Source organism: Vanacampus margaritifer, chromosome 10 (assembly GCF_051991255.1).
Source record: "Vanacampus margaritifer isolate UIUO_Vmar chromosome 10, RoL_Vmar_1.0, whole genome shotgun sequence".
NCBI lineage: Eukaryota > Metazoa > Chordata > Actinopteri > Syngnathiformes > Syngnathidae > Vanacampus > Vanacampus margaritifer.
Window position 1 is genome coordinate 1,725,098 of NC_135441.1, and position 24,901 is coordinate 1,749,998.

A 24,901-nucleotide genomic window follows, 5' to 3' on the forward strand; every position below is an offset into this window, starting at 1 on the left:
GTTAAAGTCGATCTTTGTATGTACTCGTTCACATAACAAAAGCAAATGCTACTTCTAATGTGAATGCAACACATCAAGATGTGACAGGCATGTGCACAAAGCATAATGTTGAGTGAGATGCACTAAATATGACGTCATAACAGTGTTCACAAGTGATGTAGTCCACAGATGAACGTGATATACTGTATTTTGTCATAAGATTAAAAAAAGTATAAATATTAGGCTAAGTTCACGTGTGATGCCCAACTCTGATTTTTTTGTTAAAGATGATCTTTGTATGCACTCGTTCACATAACAAAATCAAATGCGACTTAAAACGTGAACGCAATGCGTCACAAAGATGTGACATGCATGTGCACAAAGCACAATGTTGAGTAACATGCACAAAAGGTGTCGCCACACGCTAGTGTTTACGGTAGTAAATATGGTCTGGCGTGTAGTGACTCATCCTTTTATGTTGACAGAGCAGCTATGCAGAAGGAGGTAGAAATATTTTAGGGAAATGAGGCAATGCTTTTCTATCTCCTCATTTCATAAAGACATCTACTAAGGATGACGTCACGTCATTGCCACACGTATAGCTGAAATACTTCTATCACCACAAATGTAAACTTGATGCTTCATGTTTCAAGTGGAATTCAATTAGAAACAAATAGCTGTCACTGTACCGCGGTGGAGGGGTTTGTGTGTCCCAATGATCCGAGGTGCTAAGTTGTGCTGGGGTTTTATACCCCTGGCAGGGTCACCCATGGTAAACGGGTCCTAAGTGAGGCCAGACAAAATAAGGCTCAAAAAACCCTTATGACGAGTCAGAAATTTGGACCACGTTTTCCCTTGCCCGGACACAGGTCACCGGGGACCCCCTCTGGAGCCGGGCCTGGATGTGGGGCTCAAAGATGAGCATCTGGTGGCCAGGCCTGTACCCATGAACAGCCCGAAAAGGCAACGTGGGTCCTCCTTCCCATGGAGTCATTGCCTGTGGGAGGGGTTAAAGGGGTCAGGTGCTGTGTGAGCTGGGTGGCGGCCAAAAGCTGGGGACCTTGGCTGTCCGATCCCCGACTACAGAAGCTAGCTCTTGGACCATGGAATGTCACCTCTCTGGTGGGGAAATAGCCTGAGCTGGTGTGCGAGGCAGAGCAGTTCCGACTAAACCTAGTCAGACTCTCCTCCACAAACAACTTGGGCTCTGGCACCAGTCCTCTCAAGAGGGGATGGACTCTCTTCCACTCTGGAGTTGCCCACGGTAAGAGGCGCAGAGTGGGCATACTTATTGCCCCCCGGCTTGGTGTCTGTACATAGGAGCTTACACCCGTGGATGAGAGGGTAGCCTCCCTCCACCTCTGGGTAGGGGAACGAGTCCTGACTTTTGTTTGTGCCTAAGCACAAAACAACAGTTCAGAGTACCCACCGTTTTTGCAGTCCTTGGAGGAGATGCTGGGGAGCACTCCCGCTGGGGACTCGCTCTTTCTGCTCGGGGACTTTAATGCTCACGTGGGCAATAACAATGAGACCTGGAGGAGCATGATTGGGAGGAATGGGTGGGGTGCACTCTCCGGGTCAGGAATGAGATCCTACCCCTAGATCCCAGATACAAGCTGCCGAAATGAGTTTTATCCACATGGTGTCCGGGCTCTCCCTTAGGGATAGGGTGAGAAGCACAGTCATGGGGCTCAGAGTAGAGCTGTTGCTCCTCCAAGTTGAGAGGATCCAGCTGAGGTGGCTTGGGCATCTGGTTAGAATGCCTCTTGGACGCTTCCCTGGTAAGGTGTTCCGGGCATGTCCTACAGGGAGGAGGCCCCGGGGACGACCCAGGACACGCCATTTCTCTCAGCTGGCCTGGGAGCACCTTGGAATCCCTTTGGAGGAGCTAGATAAGGTGGCTGGGAGAGAGATAAGTCTGGGCTTTCTTGCTGAAGCTGCTGCCCCCACGATCCAACCTCGGACAAGCGGTATTTAATTGATGGATGGATGGATAATTATAAAGTCAACACTGTGAAACAACTTTGCTGTTCACGGATGATTGTCAGTAGTCTACCTGCCAAGCACTCTCTCCCACCCGCACGGTATGCATATCGGGCTTTTGACGTGTAGTGTCAGACATGTATGGAAGAGCGAACAATGCAGTTTGAACACTGCATCGCAAACCTATCCGATTTATATCTACAGATAAACGAGGCCCAGGTCAGATTCGGGGAAAACAAATCTGAATTGTACTGTTCACACAGTATATCCATCCATCCATCCATTTTCTTGACCGCTTTTTCCTCACAAGGGTCACGGGGGTGCTGGAGTCTATCCCAGCTGGCTTCGGGCAGTAGGCGGGGTACACCCTGAACTGGTTGCCAGTCAATTGCAGGGCACACAGAGACGAACAACCATACTCACAATCACACCTATGGACAATTTGGAGTGTTCAATTAACCTGCCATGCATGTCTTTGGAAAACAAACAAATCAAATCAAATCAAACAAAACAAATCTGAATTGTACTGTTCACACAGTATACTGCATGAAAAAAAAGAAAAAAAAAAGATAAATGCCAAAAATGGGCAAAAAATTCAGAATTGAGCTACAGACTGAGCGTGTTGATGCAAAAGTAAACAAAAAGGTTTTCTTGATGCCATCTCAGTTTATGTACAGAAAAAAGCACAAGTGTAAAATATGAGGATATGATGTTTATGTTATGCCTATTAATTAAATAACACATGTTACCTTCACAAAGATCTGATGGGGCAGGAAACGTCTGAGGTTGTATACATTGGTTGTACAGCGAGCCACGCTGAGGCTGAGTTGTGGTAACATTTGATAACCCGCAATCAGTGGATAATAGTTATAGAGCATCTGCTGCTTTGAACCAGGAAGTATACGGAGATGCACCTGCACACAACAACAAAAACAGTATTAAATGCCAAAATAAGCAAATTAGTGAGAATGAAGAGTGAAAGAGACATTAATTGAAGGACAGAAAACTCAATTCTATCATGGGCACACATAGTTTGGTATAACCTTGTTTTTTGCTCAAAAATACTTTTACAATTATTTGTCTGAACAGTAAGATTATAGAAGTGGACTGTTCCATTAATGCAATGAGGCCTGAAAAAGTAGTTCCCCCTTTTCTGATATATATTTTTGCATATATGGCACGTTTCAGAAAATGCCAATCGTGCAATTTTAGTATCTCACAAGTATAAAATGCAATTTCTAAATGATGTTATTTCTTAATGGGATGGGGTAAAATCAAACTCTTATGCTTGGAGTTGAAAAAGTAACTGCCCATCTCCTTAAATAAAACCCATCCAGTATCACGGTTCGGATTGCACACGATCCGCGGATTGGTTGGTGAAATTCCTGAGCCTGAACTTTTTTCCGGGGAGCAGTTTGCAGTGTCCAACGTGCCAATTTGTTGTTCGTCCAACATCAAGCCATTACTATTCCATTTGTCGCTGTGGATAGACTAGGCATTTGGGAAACTCATGAAATTCCCGATGGCCAGTCCTCCCCAAATGTCAGGTCATCTATTTCATTATCCATTTATATTATGTATGGTACAGTATAGCACTGCGGGTTGCAGTCCCCTCTAGTGCTGCAGCTATCGAATATTTTGGTATTCAAATATCCTACGGAAAATTCTATTGAATAATCAGGTATTTTGATGAAAATTATATTTTTGCACGGTGAAAGAACACTTATGAATACAGAAGGCATTAAAAATATATTTCTACTTACTAATTATCGGCCAACTTTCATTTCTAGATAATAAACTTTTTTTTAAACTTAAATTTAAATTGTGCTTAACAGCACATTTTATTCCTCTCTAGAGTGTTAGGGAGATTTTAGACAAATCTCTCCCCATGGATTTTGGAATGACCTTCTGTTAAATATTAGGCAACCTCGCTGTCTACCCACTTTTAAAACATCTTTGTTTTTTGGCGTTTGACTCGGCATGAGACTCATCATTGTTTCAATGTTTTATGGTGCCTGCTGTATTTTATTATTAATTAATTTATTTTTTTTACTTATTTACTTACCTTCTTGTGTTATTTGATTGACTTGTTCATTTACCCACTTAAGATAATTATTAATTTATTTGGTGTTATTTTTGTTTTACCTGTCTTTATTCCATGACTGATTTTTACTCCATGTACAGCACTTTGTATGAAATGAAATTCCGAGTTGAGTAGTTTTTGGTCTGTGAGACAAAGTAACGTCAGAACCACAATTGTGATTTTGTCGACCATCAACTGCACAACTGAGTGAGCTCAGTTCATTAAACTCATCTCTAGTAATGGCAACTGTGTCCGGCTGTCAGCAAGTGTGCAATCATCACGTCGATTAGACTGCCTTTTAAAAGTAGTCCGATGACTCTAGCTGCAGCCACTAGCACTGTTAGCACGCTAACACTGTAGATGCCCTAAACACTGGCAACAGGCACCGTGCAATACAATGTCAGCGTAAGTCTTTTTTTAATGCCCTTAATTGGCGATCAAACGTGATTTCTGTGTGAAGTTGTTTTGTTGACTTTGGTCGCAATTGTTTACGCCGGCAATAAGAACAGCAGACACATGTACCGCAGGACGAGTCAAGTCATCTGTTGCGCCGTGATTGGCAAAACGCTCCTGTGAAAAACTTCAAAATAAATGCGACCATTGGCATTGCGCTTCACATACTTGGTATGGGAAGGTTTATTTTGAAGTTGGCCTTTTCTCCGCATTGGCGGTGTTTTGCCAGACGAGTCAAAAATTCCCCACATGTATTTGTTTACTTCGCTGGATTTGTCATTGCGCTAGTGGCTCTTACGCCGGAAATCCGGCACCGTGCCGGAGTACTTTTGTGTGTGTGTGTGTGTGTGTGTGTGTATGTATGTATATATATATATATATATATATATATATATATATATATATATATATATGCTAGCAATTAAAAAAAAGTGAAACAATGACTGTACATATATTTCAGTTTTTCTCAATGAGCTTCTTCAAAACAGCATGATTTTACCTGTTTTAGTCCAGAAAACATGAAGGATTCGGATGGTTCAACAGCTATCTGCACCTCCTGTACCAGAGCTGTTCTGTTCTCTATATGGAAACAAACTGGAAGGGACTCTCGGACTCTCCCAAAAGGAGGGATATCTACGACAATTTGAAGACAACACATGGCAGAAAAGAGTGGATATGCATTCATTAGTCTATTACACAGTTACATCTACTCGATTATTGGCCCACACATTGGCACTTATTTTATAGTTTTAGATTTGAAAAAAATCTGTTGGTGGTAAAACTACCCCCATGACTCCTCATGAAAAGACTCAGTGGTGATTTTAGGCTTGTTTTCTGATGTTTTTTGCAGATTTTGGAACAACCACTCTTAGGTTGAAACCATGTGAGCTTGACGACGACAATGTGAGAACGACACCAGCCCAATTTTTACTTAGGTAAAATAGTTATTCTATGTTATTTTCTAGTGAAAGCTGATGAATTATTCAAAACAAAACAAAATGGGATGGACAAAGCGACAGAGGTCTGATTTGCAGCGATAATTTCAAGAAGAGGGCATTTTACATATATTTGCTGGTCTGTCATTTGTTGGCGAACAGTGCCCCCTTCTGTTATCGTCAGTCCACAATTTTGCCGAACCAACCTGTAATCGTCAGTCCGTCGTTTTATTTTACCCATGCTTCAGTCTTCACTTCGTCACAACTATTTTAGGACCGACCGACAAAGGTAGGTGTTAGATAAATGTGTCTTAACTATCCCATATTTAGTCTTTTATTAATTACAAAGCATTTATTCAACATTGTGAATTTATTCAACATTGTAACCTCTGTTTAAACTGTGCGAGTTGGAGTAAACTGCAGTCACGAAGCTTCATCACAAGACAAGTGGCCGGAACATTTTTATGGTTGAAAAGCGTTTAGTGTTAAGGAATGTTTGAAATGTTTGCATTGTTGCTTGTGTAGTGACTAATTTCTGTAAATGATTGTCACATTGCTGCTAAGTATTTCCCCAAACCCTTCAGAGCAGTAATGTCCATGTGATAGGTCAACCCAATAAAAAGAGGAAGAACGACAGAATGTGTCAGAATAGGCAGGAGATTGTGATATGCACATCTCTGTTCATTCTCCTCACGAGTAATAAGAATATATATCTCTTGTCTTCCTTCCACGTCTGTTTATTAAATGTTCTAGGTTGAATGAACCTGATAGTGGACATTCCATCAATATTGACCGACAGTCCATTAGTCCTTCGCTTGCGTCATTAGTCTTTTAAGTCAAAAAAAAAACAAACCTTCCCCTTCGTCGACTGCTGCCAAGTAAACAAGTAAACATCATATACACAATTCACATTCACAAGAACTCACACAATTCTTGTTGTTTAACATGTTATTCACTCCACTCGAAAACAACCTCAATCAACCAATCAATCAATAAATCACCAGTATCATGTATTATGAACCCCCACAGTCTGAATTTCACAGCAAAGTGCATCAACAAGTAGTCTATTGTTGCATGCTGTGTCGTTCTGCAAGCGAAGTTTCAGTCTCATCCAGAGTCAACCATTTATCAGCGCACTGACGAAATTTCTCCCAGTGCATAGGAGAAAAGACGTGGACAAGATAGTCGTCCATTGCTGGAGCTCTCCATGCAAGCCGGCGAGACTTCATTCTTCGACGAGCCGCTCACTCGACCAATGAAAGGCAGTTTGCAAAGGCGGAGTCCAACCCAAAACACGCTTAGGACCGCCCCCTTATTTGAATAACATTTCATCCTGGAAGTATGGACCAAAACTGCCAAAATTCAAAATAAATAAATGACTAAATAAATAAATAAACAAATAAATAAATGACTAAAAGTGAAAATAGCGGATATAAGAAAATATAATTTAAAAAATTATTAAATTACGCAAATTACGTCGTCACACCGGCTGTAAAACAGCCGATTTTAATGTCAAATTGCACAAAAATTGCACAACCTTTGGTAGTAGACATTTACAGGCAATTACAATGTACTTTAGAAGAGTGCAAAATGTGGTTGGCTCCCCGATGTATGGAATGAAGATGAATAATAAGTGGCCTTGGCTGATGGCCAAATGGGGGTCCGTCGACGACGCACAGTCCGTTACTCCCGACTGACTGCCCACCTCTGATCATTTCTATGAATCCTTTTCTTTTCTTTTTTGGTCGAAGGTTGAAATTAAATGGCTTACTTTAATTAGGATCCATGCCCACCTCCCTTTGGACAAACGTCTTATTTCCACTTTCGTTTGTGGTTCTGCCTTGAACATCTATGCAGCTCCTTGGGCTCAACTAATGGACGCCTCCTTTGTGGATATTGTCATCCCAGTAAGAGGGTTACAGACTTCATTGCCATCCTACTGTGGGCGACCAAGGCTCCCCACAGAGCTGGCAACACAGCCGCAGTGATAGCCCTCACACTGCGACCAACAAGGCTTCTGCAGAGGACTGTTGACAGATAGCCTGGCGGCAGTCAGCACGACCAGCCTTTGTCGTTGATCGACGGCGACATGGACATTGGCTTCTGTAGACATGCTGTCAATCCAACAAACCCGATGCCTCAACCTCCGGGCTGGTGCTTTATACTTTATAATATTCTCAGGATCACTGGCGGCCAACAAATGCTGTGGAACTTGTATACCAGCGAGGGACGCCGGTCTTCCCGGATGGTGCCTTTTTCGCAGCCAATAAGCACTGTGAATTGGGTACACCAGTTGTAACCCGGATAGGAATAGCACTTACTATTAAGCAAATCTTATTAGCTTTCCTGCTTAGAATTAACATGACTTTTTACTGTCTTTCTGTCTTTGTATTGAGATTGCTAGTTCCCTTTGACGTCTCTTTGCCGGTGTTCATGTGGTCACGTGATACAGTGTGCCTAGTACGTACTGTTGTGGTCACATGATGTAGCGCGTCCAGTACGGGCAGGTTAACTCTTTTACCGGCAAAAATGTTAATTGATGTTAAGGAAACGTCCACCATTTCCGCCAATAATGTCAATTGACTTCAACTATGTTTTTTTCTCAATGGTCAGTGCAATGTCTTGTGGAGCTCTGGTTTGTGAATGGGGTGGAAAAAATAAAAAAACATGCACCATCTATGGCCAACAGATGGCAGCATTATATCTCTTTTCAATGGGCTCCTGTGTACTAAATTGCATGAAAACATGGCGGTTCTTAGGAACTCAAACGTTTTCAAGGATAACGTCACGTGAATGATCAAAGCGTTTGTCACATTAAAGCCCAATCCCAATACCGCCCCTTACCCCTCCTCTCGTCCCTCCCCTTTATGAATGTGCGTTCACGCGGACAAAAGAGTTTCTCAATTCTCCGTAAAATGTAGGAGTAGAGTTAGAGACGAGGGCTGCAGGTCCCTTTTCACGAAGATAAATCCAGATATCCCTTGGGTTCTCCCTTACTGCAGTCACGCCCACTCGGCAACACGTAAATGTAAGTACGCTAATATTTATTGACTTGCATAGTAATAATAGTGATTTTATATACTTTGGCAGAAATAAGCACAGTTGTGTGTTTTGGTAAATGCTTGCTATTGTCGCGTCCGTTACGTCACAACCAGCACGCAGACGGGCGGCTCGAGGTAACAACGTAGCGGACTGGATAGCAATAGTATGTTCCCAATTCCTAGAGGGATTTTTTTGTCTTTGCTTCCGCAAGAAGTAGAAGGGAGAGGAGAGGGAAGAGCTAAACGAGACAAAGGGTGGTGGGTGAAGAGAAAGTAATGGGATTGGGCCTAAATCTAATTCACAGAGCGTCCCTAAACAAAAAATATTCGTGTCAAAGTCACTGTTGTGCAGAAAATTTATATTTTCACAAAAAGCTTGTTTTCTCCTTATTTTTTAAAATTTTCGCTTGGTGTCACTCATATTACCTATTTTCCAATGGTGATTACTAAAGAATAGAATAAGGAATAATCATATGTTTTTTTTCTACTGAAAGAATGGAATACAATCTTTCATATGGTATCCACCATGTTTACGTAGTCATAGCACACAATATTCTGTTTGCCTTGAAAGATGAGTTCAAATGCTTGAAATGGCTGGCACTGTAGGGGTTGTCTTTTTGAAAACGTTTGGCAGTAAAAGAGTTAAACAGCGAAAGTAATTGGCACTGGTACACGCTGAGGAGCCGACCAACCGAGCGCTGAGTGAGCAGTATAGAGCGCTGAGTCAACAAAACTCTGAGCGAGTGAGACCAGGCAGAATTGGACTTTATCCTTTGGTTGTTTTTTTTCGCTCTCTTTTTCATTGTTTTTTTTCCTTGTGGAACTTGACACTATATGCTCTGTTATTGCCTGAAAAAACAATAATAATAAATGAAGTAAAATTAACCTAAAGTCCACGAGCTAGCCGCCTGCAAGAACTCCCTGTCCAATGTGAAACAATTCATCGAGGTTAGGTAGAGTAAAGCTAAATAATCATTACCCTTTCGTTATCTTGGCCCTGGTTAATGCACTGATCGGAATATATGACTGGATATGCAGACTACTATATGTTACACATACAGGCATTTAGTATAGGGGCAGGGGTGGCGTTCGTGAAGTAAGTGATTAGGGGTTGCCACTTTTTGAAAAATCCCTCAGTGGATATTTAATCTTTTCAAGTTAAAAATAAATAAATAAATAAACATGGTGTCCTTAAACCACAAAGAAATGGAAGGATATTTGGGAGACTTCCAGTGCAATAATAAACAACGTCTTGCCAACAAAAATCTGAAGGCTACAATTTCCTTTAGAGTAGAATTTAATGCAAGAGTAGTGTCTGGCACACCAAATATCGCTACCAACAGGGAAGATTGTAAATTTACTTGAAGTACAACAGACATAATACCAAAATATCCAGTCCAAAAATCGAATAGTTTGGGACACGAATAAAACATATGACTGTAACATATGTTACAGGGAGATGACATTTCTTACATATAGCCGCAACATCTGGATACATTTAAAAGTTTAGTTTTAGAAAAATGGACCCTTTGTATAATCTTAAATTGGATAAATCCCAAACTAGCGCAGGAGGTGGTAGTACGTATGCTATTAATAGCACGCTCCCAGTAGTCCTCATCAATTCGTATCCCCAAGTCTTTCTCCCATGAATTCTTAATTTTGTCACCCACTCGGTCGCCCAAGGACAATCTAAAATTATAAATGCCAGAGATCGTTCCCCTCTTCAGTGGATTAATAAAGAGCACTTCTTCCCAAATCCGCCTAGGCGGAATAGAAGGAAAACAAGGTGACAAACAAGCTAGCAAAATTGGCAAAGACATTATACACAAATAAATTCCTAAATTGTTTAATACCCTTTTCATGCCACCCTAAAAATACCGGATCCAAACGCGATGGAGGAAATAAGTAGTAGTTATGGATTGGACCCGAAAAAAAAGCCTTATGGATAAAAAGGAATATATTAGAGCATATAGAGAAGAACGCTTGAATGCTGAAAGTTCCATCTTACACCATGCGAAGTCAGGGGCATTTAACCAAAAGCTTTGTGTACATGAGCTGTCCAATAATAGAATTGAAAATTAGGTAATGCCAAACCACCACTCAATTTACAACTTTGCAGCAAAGTTTTTTGAACCCTAGGTGGCTTCCCGCCCCAAATAAAAATGAAATAATCTTATCCAGAGAATCAAAAAAAGTGTTTCGGCAACCAAAGAAGGATTGACTGAAATAGAAAAATAAATTTTGGTAAAATAATAATTTTAACAACATTAATCCTACCAATCAATGACAAGGGAGAGGTTATTCCACCTCTGAATATCAGAGATAACCTTCGAGACAAGAGGAGTGAAATTAGCAGATAAAAGGTTGGACAGAGACCGTGTCACGTTGATACCCAAATAATTAAAACCAGATACTGCAAACTGAAAAGGTAAATCAGAATGCTGCAAGAGAAATGCACTATTATTGACAGGAAAGCATACTTTTTTCCAAATTCAATTTATAACCGGAAAAGGAGACCGAAATTCTCTGTACTCTACCCCATTTCGAAAAATTCCTCTAAAAAAGGAAGAAGATCTCGACAAGGGCTCAATAGCAATAGCAAAGAGTAAAGGCGACAGTGAACAACCTTGACGGGTTCCACGTCCAAGATCAAAATAGTCAAAATAAGGCGACAGTGGACAACCTTGACGGGTTCCACGTCCAAGATCAAAATAGTCAAAATAAGGCGACAGTGGACAACCTTGACGGGTTCCGCGTCCAAGATCAAAATAGTCAAAATAAGTATCATAGTATGAACACTGGCTTTAGGAGAAGAATAAAGAAGACAAATACAAGAAATAAACTCACCAAACCCAAATTTGCTCAAAACAGCCAACAAATACTTTCACTCCACTCTATCAAACTCTTTTTCAGCAACTAATGAAATTACTATCTCCGGTAGTTCAGCAGTGCGTTTAAGTGATGATCTTTTAAATTAAATGGTCTTCAAATTATATGACGCGAGGAGGAAACACTCGGTAAAAATACTTTTTACTTTTACTCGTTAAGTACATTTTTGAGCCTGTAATTTATTTGTATTTGAATGAGTACTTTTACCAACGTATTTTTTTATGTAAGTAATTGTACTTTTACTCAAGTACAGAATGTCAGTACTTTTCCCATCTCTGTCCTGCACAGTACAATGAGAGCAAAGCTAATAATTAGCAGCGACAACAGCTCCTACCTACCTGCGCCTCCAAACAGCAGACCGTCACAGACGCATTCACCAAACTCATGCCGTATGACATTGGATCCAAGTTATGAGCTGCCAAGTTGTAAGTACCGCAACTCCTCGCATGTATGCAAATTGTTGAGAAATAGTGGTGCAAAAAATACAAAATGTGTTTTTTTTTTTTTGCTTTTACAAATGACCTGTAGCGTTTGTGAAATGATCAGGTCAAGGGGTGAACTAACACCGTAATGCCATTTTGCAAAAGTTACCCATCCATGCCAGAACACAACACGCAAACGTGCGTAGCTTAGCCAAAAAAGACAAAAAAAGTTGTGTTGCATTCATGGCCCGTTCAGACCATCGGAAACTACATAACCCGCGATGCACTCACAAGGGTTGTTAACTTGTTACAATATTGACCTTTATTTATAAAAGGTGCTTTTTACTTGGCTACCATCAGCAGTTTGTTTTAACATCGTCTTTACATGTTCCTCTCTACTCCCTCTCCTCTTTTTTTTTTTAATTTTTACCATGACTTTATACCAGCCAAGTTGTGTACACTTTAAGACATTCGCTGTTTTGAATACAGTACACAACTTGAAAACAGAACTCTGACTTTTGTGATTGTTTTGCTGCTCATTTTTAAGTATAGCCTTACTAGTCTAGTATTTATTCATTACTACTCTAATGTAATACCTATTTCATATTAATTAAAAGAAATTGTGATAAAATCAAAATCGTAATTTTATAATAAAAAAAATCGTGATATAAAATTTTTGCAAGATCGCCCACCCCAGTTCCAATTGAACTTTTAAGGTGTCCAGTTTCCTATTCTCCGCTCCCAGAGCCGAATTTGGTCTTCTGAGTCTAGCCTTAAGTGCAACCTTATTGTTATCAGTTAGTATATACTTAGCACACCTGTTACATTAAGTGGTGAGCTATGGGACATTGCTGAACTCTCGCTGTGATTCAGTATTCATGTCGGAAACAGCGGACTCACACGGGTAATCACGGAAATTTAACAATAATGACCATATTGATCGTTTTACCATGCACTAAATTACGACCAAAGCCGCGTTTCCACCGCAGGACATTCGGGTATGGGGAGGGGGGTAGGGACTTTCACAGGAGCCGTCCTTTCAGCCGGCTCGCTTGTGGCTGTGTCTCCACTGCGGAGTTCGACCCATTTTGCGACGTCACAAGTTATAATTGAGACATAAATGCCGTGCGACGGTTTCTCCCGTGACGTCACCCAAGCACCGTGTGACAAAAATCACAAGAACGAGGAAAGAAAAAAGCTTTATTTATTACCAAAGACTAAAACAAAGGATATTTTTGTTATAATTATAGTAAGTTTTAGTTAGTTTTGTGAACTTAAAATGTAGTTTCAGTTAGTTTTCGTTAAAAAAAAAAAAAAACATTTTTATTTTATTTTGGTAACAAAATTGTTATTTGAGTTTTATTTTTCGTTTTTTCGTTTTTGTTAACTAAAATAACCGTGGTTACCAGGCAAATTAACTATTTTCACTACTTTTTTTTTAACTCTTTGACTGCCAAAAACGTTAAATAACGTTTAGTAAAATCCTACGGAGGAGCGCCAAAGACGTTAACTCTTTGACTGCCAGACGTTTTCAGAAAAGGGATGCCGTATGTGCCAGCCGATTTAAGCATTTTGACTGATCTTTCAAGGTCCACAGAAAATTTTGTGTTTGGACTATGGAAACACACATACTACCAAATGAAAGATTGGACTCTCATCTTTCGTCAGAAAAAAAGTTTGTTTCTAACTTATTCCGTTTTTCAGTAATCAACAATAGAAAATGGTTAGTTTCACCCAAATGCTCTGTTTTGAAACAAAATACGGAGAAATCAAGCTTTTTGTGAAACGATATTATATCATGCACTCTAGTGAATTTGACACCTTTTTTTTCCATGAATGATGCCACAAACACTCCTAAACAGTGTTTTACTTCTGTAAAACACTACCACCAACAATGAAAAAGTGTTTTTTGATAGCAAAATACGTTTATTTACATTCAACAGTGTAACAATTTGACAAAACAATTTGGCAAACTATTTACAAATGTGTGCAACCGTGGTACTATTTACAATTGTGTGGATGTTTCAAATACAGTTTTTCTTTTTGTAACACTCCCCTGCGTGCAAGGAGACGCAGCAGGATTTGCACAACAGATTAGTTTCACTGCGATTGCAGACGCTACACTTTTTTGCTGGCTTTTTTTCCCGGGGAATAGCAAGTATATACTGCAGTGTGATTGGCCATGTTGCCATCAAGTCTACTCTCAGGATCATGATACGGTGACGTTACGGTGGTGTTACGTCTGGCTTCCTCATGTCCTTCAGTTCCTATACCGGGTGGTCGAATCATCTTATCCACTCCATTCATGGTGGCATCGTAGTCCAGAACCAGTGTCTTCTCCGTGATCAGACTGTACCCACTCCTCCGATGAATATGCATTGGACTCGGGGCACTCTTCGTCATACGATTGAACGTCTGTCTGTGCATAAGTGCTCGGTTGTGCTCCGCGTTTTGCGGCGTTAGCATCGCTAGCCGGTGAGGCTTTATGTCGTGATCATAGCCGCCGCGTTAACGCTTCCAACTTTGGCGTCAACCTCGGAGTCACCATCATCATCATCGTCGTCATCAATGTGCTCTTTAGCACTGGTTGATGCTTCTCTTCTTTGAAAAAACTCAAAAAAGTCAAGCGTGAGCTGCTTGCCACCGGTCGCCGTTTTCGCTTTCTCAGCCATTGTCCCCTCAACACTCTAGCTCCGCCTCACGTCTTCTACTACTGACGCCTACCCGATCTTGTCCAAAGAGAGTCATCGCTGCCATCTAGGGGCCAAAAATAGTCATTATACTAACTAGATCTTCTTGGTACGTTCAGCACAGCTGGCCAAGGTTTTCCTTTACCAGTTTCCCCAAAAAAAACAAAAAACTTGGTGAACGTCTTTTAACGTCTTTGGCGCTCCTCCGTAGGATTTTATTAAACGTTATTTAACGTTTTTGGCAGTCAAAGAGTTAAAAGACGTTCACCAAGTTTTTAGTTTTTTTTGGGGAAACGGGTGGAAAAAAGCCTTGGCCAGCTGTGCTGAAAGTATCGAGCAGATCTAGTTAGTATAATGACTATTTTTGGCCCCTAGATGGCAGCGATGACTCTCTTTGGACAAGATCGGGTAGGCGTCAGTAGTAGAAGACGTGAGGCGGAGCTAGAGTGTTGAGGGGACAATGGCTGAAAAAGCGAAAATGGCGACCGGTGGCAAGCAGCTCACGCTTGATCGTTTTTTTCAAAGAAGAGAAGCATCAACCAGTGCTGAAGAGCACATTGATGACAACGATGATGGTGACTCCGAGGTTGACGCCGAAGTTGGAAGCGTTGACGCGGCGGCTATGATCACGTCATAAAGCCTCACCGGCTAGCGATGCTAACGCCGGAAAACGCGGAGCACAACCGAGCACTTCTGCTCAGGCGGACGTTCAATCGGACGACGAGTCCAATGCATATTCATCGGAGGAGTGGGTACAGTCTGATCACGGGGAAGACACTGGTTCTGGACTACGATGCCACCATGAATCGAGCGGATAAGATGGATGAGAACATCTCTTACCACCCGGTATAGGAACTGAAGGACATGAGGAAGCCAGACGTAACACCACCGTAACGTCACCGTATCATGATCCTGAGAGTAGACTTGATGGCAACAACACACACAAACACACACTGCAGTATATACTTGCTATTCCCCGGAAAAAAAAGCCAGCAAGAAAATGTAGCGTCTGCACGCGAAGGGGCCATCGCAGTGAAACTAATCTGTTGTGCAAATCCTGCTGCGTCCCCTTGCACGCATGGGAGTGTTACAAAAAGAAAAGCTGTATTTGAAACATCCACACAATTGTAAATAGTACCACGGTTGCACACATCTGTAAATAGTTTGCCAAATTGTTTTGTCAAATTGTTACACTGTTGAATGTAAATAAACATATTTTGCTATCAAAAAACACTTTTTCATTGTTGGTGGTAGTGTTTTACAGAAGTAAAGCACTGTTTAGGTGTTTGTGGCATCATTCATGGAAAAAAAAGGTGTCAAATTCACTAGAGTGGATGAAATAATATCGTTTCACAAAAAGCTTGATTTCTCCGTATTTTGTTTCAAAACAGAGCATTTGGGTGAAACTAACCATTTTCTATTGTTGATTACTGAAAAACGGAATAAGGTAGAAACAATCTTTTTTCCAACTTTTTTATAGATTTGAGCTGTCAAGACATTTTTATTATAGTGACCTGTCTCATTTAATTGTTGGCCAACATAAAAGCATATGAGGGACGACAATTGAGCTACATTGTGTAGATGTTATCCACCTTTTCTTTAGCCAACAAGTTTGACAGGGGTGATGACTTGACTGCGCTTTCTCCCCGCATTACAAATTTAATCCTGCAAAATAATCCACATTTTTATAATTTATCTGTAATATGATAAGATTTTTTTTCTGTAACTGTAAAGGAATACAGTTAAAAAAAAATTGTATCCTGAATATGCAACGCTGGTACATGTATTCCGTCACTCCCCAAACCTGCCGGTGGCAGGAAACGGAGCCCCGAGTCTGACCAGTAAGAAGCTGTTTAACCCTGTTTAACCCATTAAGGCCTAAAGCGCCTGGCAAAACATGCCCATAAAGTGGGTGGATGTGTGAAATGTAGTCATTTAAAACTATTTAGTTTTTTTTAGCGGGGGGAATTTTAGTGCTGACATAATTTTTACAAATAGACCTAAGTGCCAATGTTCATCCCATTCAAGTGTCTCTAATAAAGGAACCCCAACTGTAATGGCAAGTTTGCTCTATATTGTTTATTTGGTTGTAACTAACATAACTATGAGATTTATTTTTCAAAAATCATTTCCAGTTTAATACATTTTGTAAAAACTTTATGTAGATATACGCCACCATTGCTATTTATGTCGCAACGCATTCAATGCGTAGTGACGTAGAATGGCGGCTGGCTCTCTGCCGAGCAATGTGAAATGCCAATAAAAAAAGCAGGTAAGCCTCTGTAGCGTTCCTAAAGGGACAATCAAAACTCTTGACTGCATCTGGTGAATGACGAGAGCACGGCGTGGGGGAAAGTGACGCCCAATTCACACTGACTGCGGAACCGAAAAATTCACAGTGTGTGTTGCGTGAGCTGTATTAAATAGGAAGTGATTTTCGAAAAATAAATCTCATAGTTATGTTAGTGACAACTAAATAAATAATATAGAGCAAACTTGTCATTACAGTCAGGGTTCCTTTTAAGGTGGTCTTAAGTAGAGATGTCCCACATTAAGTTTGGTGATGAATGACTACAATTTTAATTTTTATAGATGACATACATGAAGCATTTTGGATTACGTCAGTTCATGTCACACCAAGAGATGGGCCCATATCAATTTGGCGGCAAAAAAGGGGTGTTCCACGAGCAATTATTTACAGATTGATCCAAAATGGACTGGTAATATTGATCATGAATGCATCTTAGTCATAGCCTATAGTCCCTTTAATCTAGTCTAATACTACTTATGATGTAAAGTAATAACAAGGTCATGATTTGAAATAAAAGGTGCTCTCACACTGGGCCGGTTGAACACAGTCTTAAGACAGTATCACATAAGCATACTAACCAGCATGGATGTAAAGTGGGACAAGCTCCAAAAAGGCATATGGCAAAGTGACTGTAGTGCTGATGAGAGGACTACCTGGGCTGGAGGAATATCTGTGGAGAATTGAATGGTTTCATTTATATACAGAACAGGAAAAATATTTCTGCTTCTGTCAAGGTCATATATCTCTGGTGTATACAAGGAGAGAAGTGTAGATGTGTGTGGGTGCAGGTGCATGTACCTTCTCCATGAAATGAGGTACTGTCCAGTGGCCACAGCATTATTATTGTCAGCCAGTGGTGGACACCGAAGACAGAAACATTCACTCGCACACTCATCTTTCCGCAGGATCACTGAACACAATAGCACAAAGCAGAGGTGGGAGTAAGTAATTGTTTTGCAAGTCACAAGCCCTCAAGTCCCAAGTCAAGACTGACAAGTCTCAAGCAACTCACAAGTCCTACACTTTGAGTTTCAAGTCCTTTCGAGTCATTTTAACAACATCGTAGATTATATTATTTTGGGTGACCATCAAAGTAGGAATCAGAGACTCAGGGAGTGAACCCATAGTGGTGCAACAGACTGCCGTGTTTGCAATGTGTTACCGGTGAATTTACAGTCTCATTTACTATGCAGCTAGCAACGATAATTAGCCGATAAACAACTGACATTAGCTTACTTACCTTTTTTTTAAAGCTAGTGTTTTTTTATGAAATAATTATAAATGAAGGCAAAGTTATATTTTTTAAAAATATTGAAAAATACATCTAAGTGCAATTTAAGGCACATTCCCTTCGTTTAAACATGGAGAGTGGATTACAATGTAGTACAGGTCCACAATATTGAAAATAATAAGAAAAGCAATCAAGCCAAGCAACAGTTGTCAAACTACTGTTGCCAGCCATCCAGGCACTAACGCTAACAGTTAGCTACTAGCCACAACGCCAGAGACTTGCACTGTATCATTGTAAGAATTATTTTGGAGGATTATTATACATTTGCCGTGTTGAAGTGAATTGCCTCTTGGGAAAACACATTGCAGTGAGAACATAAATACATTGAAGTGTAAGTCAACGTAATCATGTGGTAGTTTTTGTTTAGGATTGTTATGTATTGCAAAGGAGTGTTGTTGTATTGGGTGAAGTTGCAGGAGGACGACTCAGCTGCAGAGTGAGGACAACTGATAAGAAGACGAGACGCACGTCAACGCCAGGGCCCCTGGACTTGCATGCCGCACTTAGAGAGTGTGAAGTGAGATAGGAGTTGTTTTTCTCTTTCTGTCATGTAATCAGATGCCCCGATTAATATATATATGGGGGCTATTTGAATGATGAACCAAGAGACTCTGTACCGATCAAACTAAGGCTGCAGTTTTCTCTTCCTCATGAGCAATAAATTTGGAACCAGATGCTTCCTCTCTCTTTATTTGATAAATGTCTACATCTGAACCTGACATTTAAATTGGTCCTTCGTAGCCGGATTGCAACATACCGGAGGTGCCCGGAGGCAGAGCCGACGACCAAGAAAAGACCGTGGCCACGGCAGCTGTCCCTTTTTAGGGGACTGGACCTCGGCCCTGTTTCTGGGGACTAAAGGTTGAAGCAAGCCAGGAAGAGAGAAGGCAACACTGGTAGGACACTTATATTTTCATTGGCGGATGTTTGGTAAATGAGTGTCCGTTTAAAGTTAAGGGCGACGGTGTCCTACGCGCGTTTAAACTCCGTGGAAAAGAGGGCGACGGTGTCCTGTACGTATTTAAACTCCGTGGATAAAAGAAATAGACAGAGGAAGTCTATAAAACTGAGGAAAAGGGGACTGAGAAATAGACAGAGGAAGTCTATAAAACTGAGGAAAAGGGGACTGAGAAATAGACAGAGGAAGTCTATAAAACTGAGGAAAAGGGGACTGAGAAATAGACAGAGGGAGTCTATAAAATTGAGGAAAAGGGGATAGAATAAAAAACCGTAAGAATACTAGTCAATGTTGCGTGAAGAGACAGAGAGAGTCTATAACACTGGAAGAGGGCGACGGTGTCCTACGCGCGTTTACACTCCGTAGAGAGGGAGTGAGTGGAGGTTCGCTACCTCGGTGTGAGTGGAGGTTCGCTACCTCATTATTGTTTGTTCGGGGACTTAAAGTCAGTTTAATCTCTTTAAGAAAATCACTGACTTCAACATGGGGAAAACAAATAGCAAAATAGCCAACAAGAAAGACCCGAAACAACAGTTAACATGTAAGGACTGGAAGTTTGTAGAAAACCAATGTCCTTCTAAAACAAAACATTTAAATTTGTGGATAACGAAATATGAATTTGCTGGCCAGCTTAATACACAAAAAATATTTAACTTGCAAGATAAAATAAAAACCACACGAAAAGATAATAAGAAGAAAATGAGCAAAGACGGATACGAGGATACAGAATTTTGGATGGTAATGGCACAAAAAAGGAGGGAAGATAAAAGTAATGATAAAATCGAGAAAGAGTCCAAAAATAAAAGATGGGAAAAAGAGAAAGAGATGGGGGAAAATACAGTCATGTTTCAAAGAAAAGAAGATGATGAGACAGGGCCAGTGGGATTTAAAAAAGAGGAAAAATGGGAAGATAGGGAACAAACCCCCGAAAAATCTCTACAATCGACCTTGTATCCGCCGCTCCCGAGTTCTCCCTTGCCACCCTCACCCCCGCCCACGGGGGCCGTGGGTAATACCATGCAGACAAGAAAGAAGGGGAACTTGAGAGTTACTTTTTCTAAAACAATGGGGAAGCTTTTCTCCCCTGAGCAAGTGAAGCTTCCCTCATCGGAGGAGGAATTACAAGATTCTTTTCCGATGATAGAAGTGGCGAATCCTAATGTAGATGACGATTCGCCTACAATTTTGGTACATCGAACATGGACTCAAGAGGATGTTAAAAAAGCAGTAGATGGCATTACATCCCACAAAATCGATGTTAATGAATTTGTGCAACAAATGGAAGACCTCAGAAGGTCTTACCACCTGAACGGGGTAGAGGTCCAGCAGGTGTGGATGGCAGCCCTAAAAAATGATTGGCATAGCGTCAGAGGAGATTGGGAACCAAAAGATTGCCACGTTGTTTTGGCTCATGATAGCCGAGAACTTGCACACCAGGTCCGCAGATTAATGGACCGAACAAGAGAAAAATTTAAAGTAAGAGCAAATTATACAGCCATCGGGAGAGTAACCCAAAAAGAGGGGGAACCATTCGATGATTATAGAGTGCGAATGACTGCGTGCTTTAAAGCTAATAGCGGCATTCCTGAAAATCACGATGAAGGAAGTCTTTTTGAGGAGCAGTTAAAAAATGCTCTCCATGCCAACACGCATCACACTATTCATCAGTGGGTTGAAAAACATTGGGTGGATAAAGCAACGGGAACGTTAGAACAATACATTAGTCAAGCACTGCATGCTGAAAGAGTACTGCAGGCCAAAAAGAAAAAGACAGACACATTTATTATTGAGAACGAGGAGAATGAATTCTACTTTCAAAACCGAGGAAAAGGTTTTTACCAAAACAGGGGCCGAGGAAGGGGTAGACCTCAATTTAAAATAGGACCCGCCGGCAAGGGGCGCGGCTACGCCACAGGCCCAAAAGAAGTCACCTGTTGGTGTTGTGGGGAGACAGGGCATTTTTCGAGGCACTGTCCCCACAATAGGAATGATGCATGACTAGAAAAATCAGCTTCCCGACAGGATGACAAACAAAAAGCCATCGAAGAAAATGTGACATTAAATTTGCAAGAGATCTTGGTATTCGATATTTCAAAACCAGAAGTGCAACTCATTGTAAATGGAAAGCCAATAACCTTTCTTTGCGACACAGGGGCATGTAAAACTGCTTGTAATGAGTCTATTCCAGGCGCCGTCATGTCAACAAATAAGATATGGATTAGGACAGCTCAGGGGGATCTCTCTGCAGTTTCTGAAACTAACCCTGTGTGGATAAGAGACCCCCTGGGGGAATCGTGCAAATTGCCAATATTGGTGGTACCAGATTGTCCCGTTAATTTGCTGGGGAGAGATGGGCTGTGTAGATTGGGATTAGCGTTAATATCAACACCCGAGGGACACATGGTGGTAAAAAGACGAAGTGAAATAATTGAATCAGATTTGTATGTGATGCAAGGATTTGGGGAACCGCTTTTTTACTACTCATTGGATATGACAAATAAACCGCCACTGTTTACAGGAAAAGCATTGCTCGAACAAGCCGACTATTTTGTAACAGAAGAACAAAATAAAATGAATGAGAACTACCTTCATGTAACTATGTGGTACAAAAAGACCTCAGGTCCAGATCCCGAATATGAATTTAAATTGGAAAAATATACTCCCGAGACAATCGTGATTGACTATTTGTATACTGATAATTTGGGAACCGCAGTGGCAGGCGTCAGACTTCCACTTAAACTGGAAGATCTACATAAGGAAATGACGCCTCCACACGTGTCATTATTCAAACCTTTTGACTTAAAATGGAATCAATTGGGAGGATTCGTAAAATTGGGCCAAATAGTGAATGATTGGGAACCTGACGGGGAAAAGTCAGGCACCGAATATAGTGAGAGGGCAAAAATGACGAGAAAGGCATTGTTCTGGAAAGTACAGGTCAATGCTGGACGTCACCTCCAACAAAAATGACACGATATTGATTCCTTCCTCTTAACAGAGGAAGAGGAAGAATTTTTAAAAAGGGTTCCAAATTGTTTATGGTCAGAAGGGCCTTCCGATGTAGGACTCATTAAAGGAGCACAACCTGTGCAAATTAGACCAAAAACAGAATATCGTCCATGCATAAGGCAGTATCCGTTAAAACCAGACGCATTAGAAGGGATACAACCAGTTATTGAGTCGTTAATAAAAGCAGGGGTAATAGTTCAATGCCCGGATTCTCCCTGCAACACACCAATTTTTCCAGTAAAAAAGTCTCCACCTTCTGTCGGTTGGAGAATGGTCCAGGATCTTCAAGCAGTAAATGCCGCTGTAATACAACGAGCACCCTGCGTTCCTGACCCACATACACTGCTAAATTCATTAAGACCGGATGCAACAGTTTTTACAGTAGTAGATGTTAGCAATGCATTTTTCTCTGTTCCTGTCGACCAGGATAGCCAATATTGGTTCGCATTTACGTTCAAAGGCAAAAAACTGACGTTTACGAGATTGCCACAGGGCTTTTGCGAGAGTCCCACTATTTACTCACAAGTAATGATGGCGAGCATGTCTACATTTGAACCACCATGTGGGAGCCAAATTCTACTCTATGTAGACGATATCTTATTGGCATCACCCGATTTGGGAGCTTGCAAAACAGATACTATTGCTCTGTTATGTCATTTGGCCAAGGAAGGTCATAAAGTAAGCAAGAACAAGCTACAGTTGTGTAAAAACCAAGTGAAATACTTAGGACATAATCTGAGTAAAGGTGGTCGAACAATCTTACAAGATAGAAAAATGACCGTCTTGCAGGCTCCGAAACCATTAACGAAAAAGCAGATGATGTCATTTTTGGGGCTCACGAATTATTGTAGGACATGGATTCCAAATTATGCAGAAATTGTTGCTCCTCTTTCAAAAGTGATGTATGAAGAGGACTTAAAAATGTCTTCACCTTTGCACTGGTCACAAGAAGCTGAACAGGCTTTTTGTGAGATAAAGCAAGCCTTGGTGTCAAGTGCGGCCTTGGCTTTACCAGATTATTCTAAACCTTTTGTTCAAATGGTAGACTGTAAAAATGAATATATGACGTCTTTGCTGGCACAGAAATATGGCGAAAAGCTAAGACCTGTGGCATATTACTCTTCAAGGCTGGATAGTGTGGCATGTGCACTTCCTCATTGTGTGAGAGCCGTTGTGGCAGCTTCAATGGCAGTGGAAAGCAGCTCATTAGTAGTGCTTTTCCACCCATTGACTCTAAAAGTTCCACATGCAGTTTCTGCGTTGCTGTTGCAAACCAACATGATATTTTTGTCCCCGGCCCGACATCTATCTTGTATGGCCATTCTACTATCGCAGCCACATCTTACATTGGAAAGGTGTACAGTTCTGAACCCGGCCACATTAATGCCACTTCCTGAGGATGGTGACCGTCATGATTGTCAGGAACTGGCTGAACAAACGACTAAATGCAGACCAGATTTAAAAGACCAACCCTTACCCAACGGAGCCGTTCTCTTTGTGGACGGCTCATCCAAGAAAAATGAGTTTGGTAAAACGCAATCGGGATATGCAGTAGTTTCGCTGGACACGGTGCTAAAATCGGAGCCACTTCCTTCGCACTATTCAGCCCAGGCTGCTGAGCTGGTGGCCCTGACAGAAGCATGTAAACTAATGACTGGAAAAATAGTCACAATTTACACCGATAGTCAGTACGCATTCTCGACGTGTCATGTGTTTGCGCAATATTGGAGAAATAGAGGAATGATAACATCAACGGGGAAACCAGTGACACATGCGGATCTCCTGTTAAATCTATTAAACGCTGTGCAGTTGCCAACTGGGATTGTGATATGCAAATGTGCAGCACACACTACAGGCACGGACGAAATTACTTTGGGAAATGCATTTGCGGATAAAACAGCAAAAGAGGCGGCTGTAAAACCCCTCTTGGGAGTGGCTGAATGCACGCCACCAGACGATGTTCTGTGTAAAAAGATTCTTATTGACATGCAACAACAGAGTCCGGTGCGAGAACAGGAACAATGGGAAAAGCAGGGGGCGACTTTAATTGATGGTGTTTATGTCAGCTCAGAAAAGAAACCCATTCTTCCAAAAAATCTTTATAAGTGGGCCGCTATATTGACACATGGTGTGACCCATGTGTCAACAGGGGGGATGGTGGGACAGATACACAAAATATATACGACATATGGCTTTAATTTATACTCAAAAATTTTTTGTAGAGCTTGTATGATCTGTGCTCGACATAATCCCCAGGGAAATGTGCGCCCAAAACGGGGACAGTTTCCGCAGGCAACATACCCTTTTCAACGGATCCATATGGATTTCATTGAATTGAGCAAAAGTGAAGGAAAACAATATTGCCTTGTTATCATAGATGCATATTCAAAATGGGTAGAAATCTTCCCATCCAAAAAACCAGACGCATTAACAGTGGCAAAGGCACTATGTAAAGACATAATACCAAGATATGGCATACCAGAAACCATTTACAGTGACAATGGAACACATTTTGTAAATCAAATCATAAATAAAATAGGGCAGATGTTTCACATAGCCCTAAAACGCCATTGTTCATACCATCCCCAAAGTGCAGGCTTAGTAGAAAGGATGAATGGAACTGTAAAAAACAGACTAAAAAAATGTATGGAAGAAACTAAAAGACCCTGGACCCAGTGCGTGGATCTGGTAAAATTATACATTAACATTACAAGTACCTCAGGTCTAACACCTTATGAGGTCCTTTTTGGCAGACCATATAGGTTACCAGTTTTTTCCACATACTGGGAAGTGGACAACGAAGCCAGTTTGGCCGATTATATGCGAAAAACATTAGAGAAAAGAGATGAATTGAAAT

The 24,901-nt window shown here is 41.1% G+C and overlaps 2 protein-coding genes across 3 annotated transcripts in view; one reads left to right on the top strand and one right to left on the bottom strand.

Moving 5' to 3' along the window:
• Positions 1-24,901, bottom strand: part of trappc11 (trafficking protein particle complex subunit 11) — a 171,654-nt gene that overhangs the window by 11,696 nt on the left and 135,057 nt on the right. Inside the window, exons 25-28 of one of the 2 annotated variants that reach the window (XM_077578861.1) lie at positions 17,585-17,696; positions 17,365-17,456; positions 4,998-5,131; positions 2,712-2,876 (exon numbers count right to left, since the gene is read on the bottom strand). In XM_077578861.1, coding sequence (XP_077434987.1) covers positions 2,712-2,876; positions 4,998-5,131; positions 17,365-17,456; positions 17,585-17,696 — 503 coding nt within the window. The remainder of the gene's footprint in view (positions 1-2,711; positions 2,877-4,997; positions 5,132-17,364; positions 17,457-17,584; positions 17,697-24,901) is intronic. The other variant, XM_077578862.1, reaches the window with a different exon arrangement.
• On the top strand, positions 8,323-23,859 carry LOC144059629 (uncharacterized). Its single transcript, XM_077578863.1, has 3 exons — positions 8,323-8,461; positions 11,652-11,788; positions 18,488-23,859. Exon 3 carries the CDS (start codon positions 19,519-19,521, stop codon positions 21,031-21,033), a length of 1,515 nt encoding a protein of 504 aa, XP_077434989.1. The 5' UTR covers positions 8,323-8,461; positions 11,652-11,788; positions 18,488-19,518; the 3' UTR covers positions 21,034-23,859.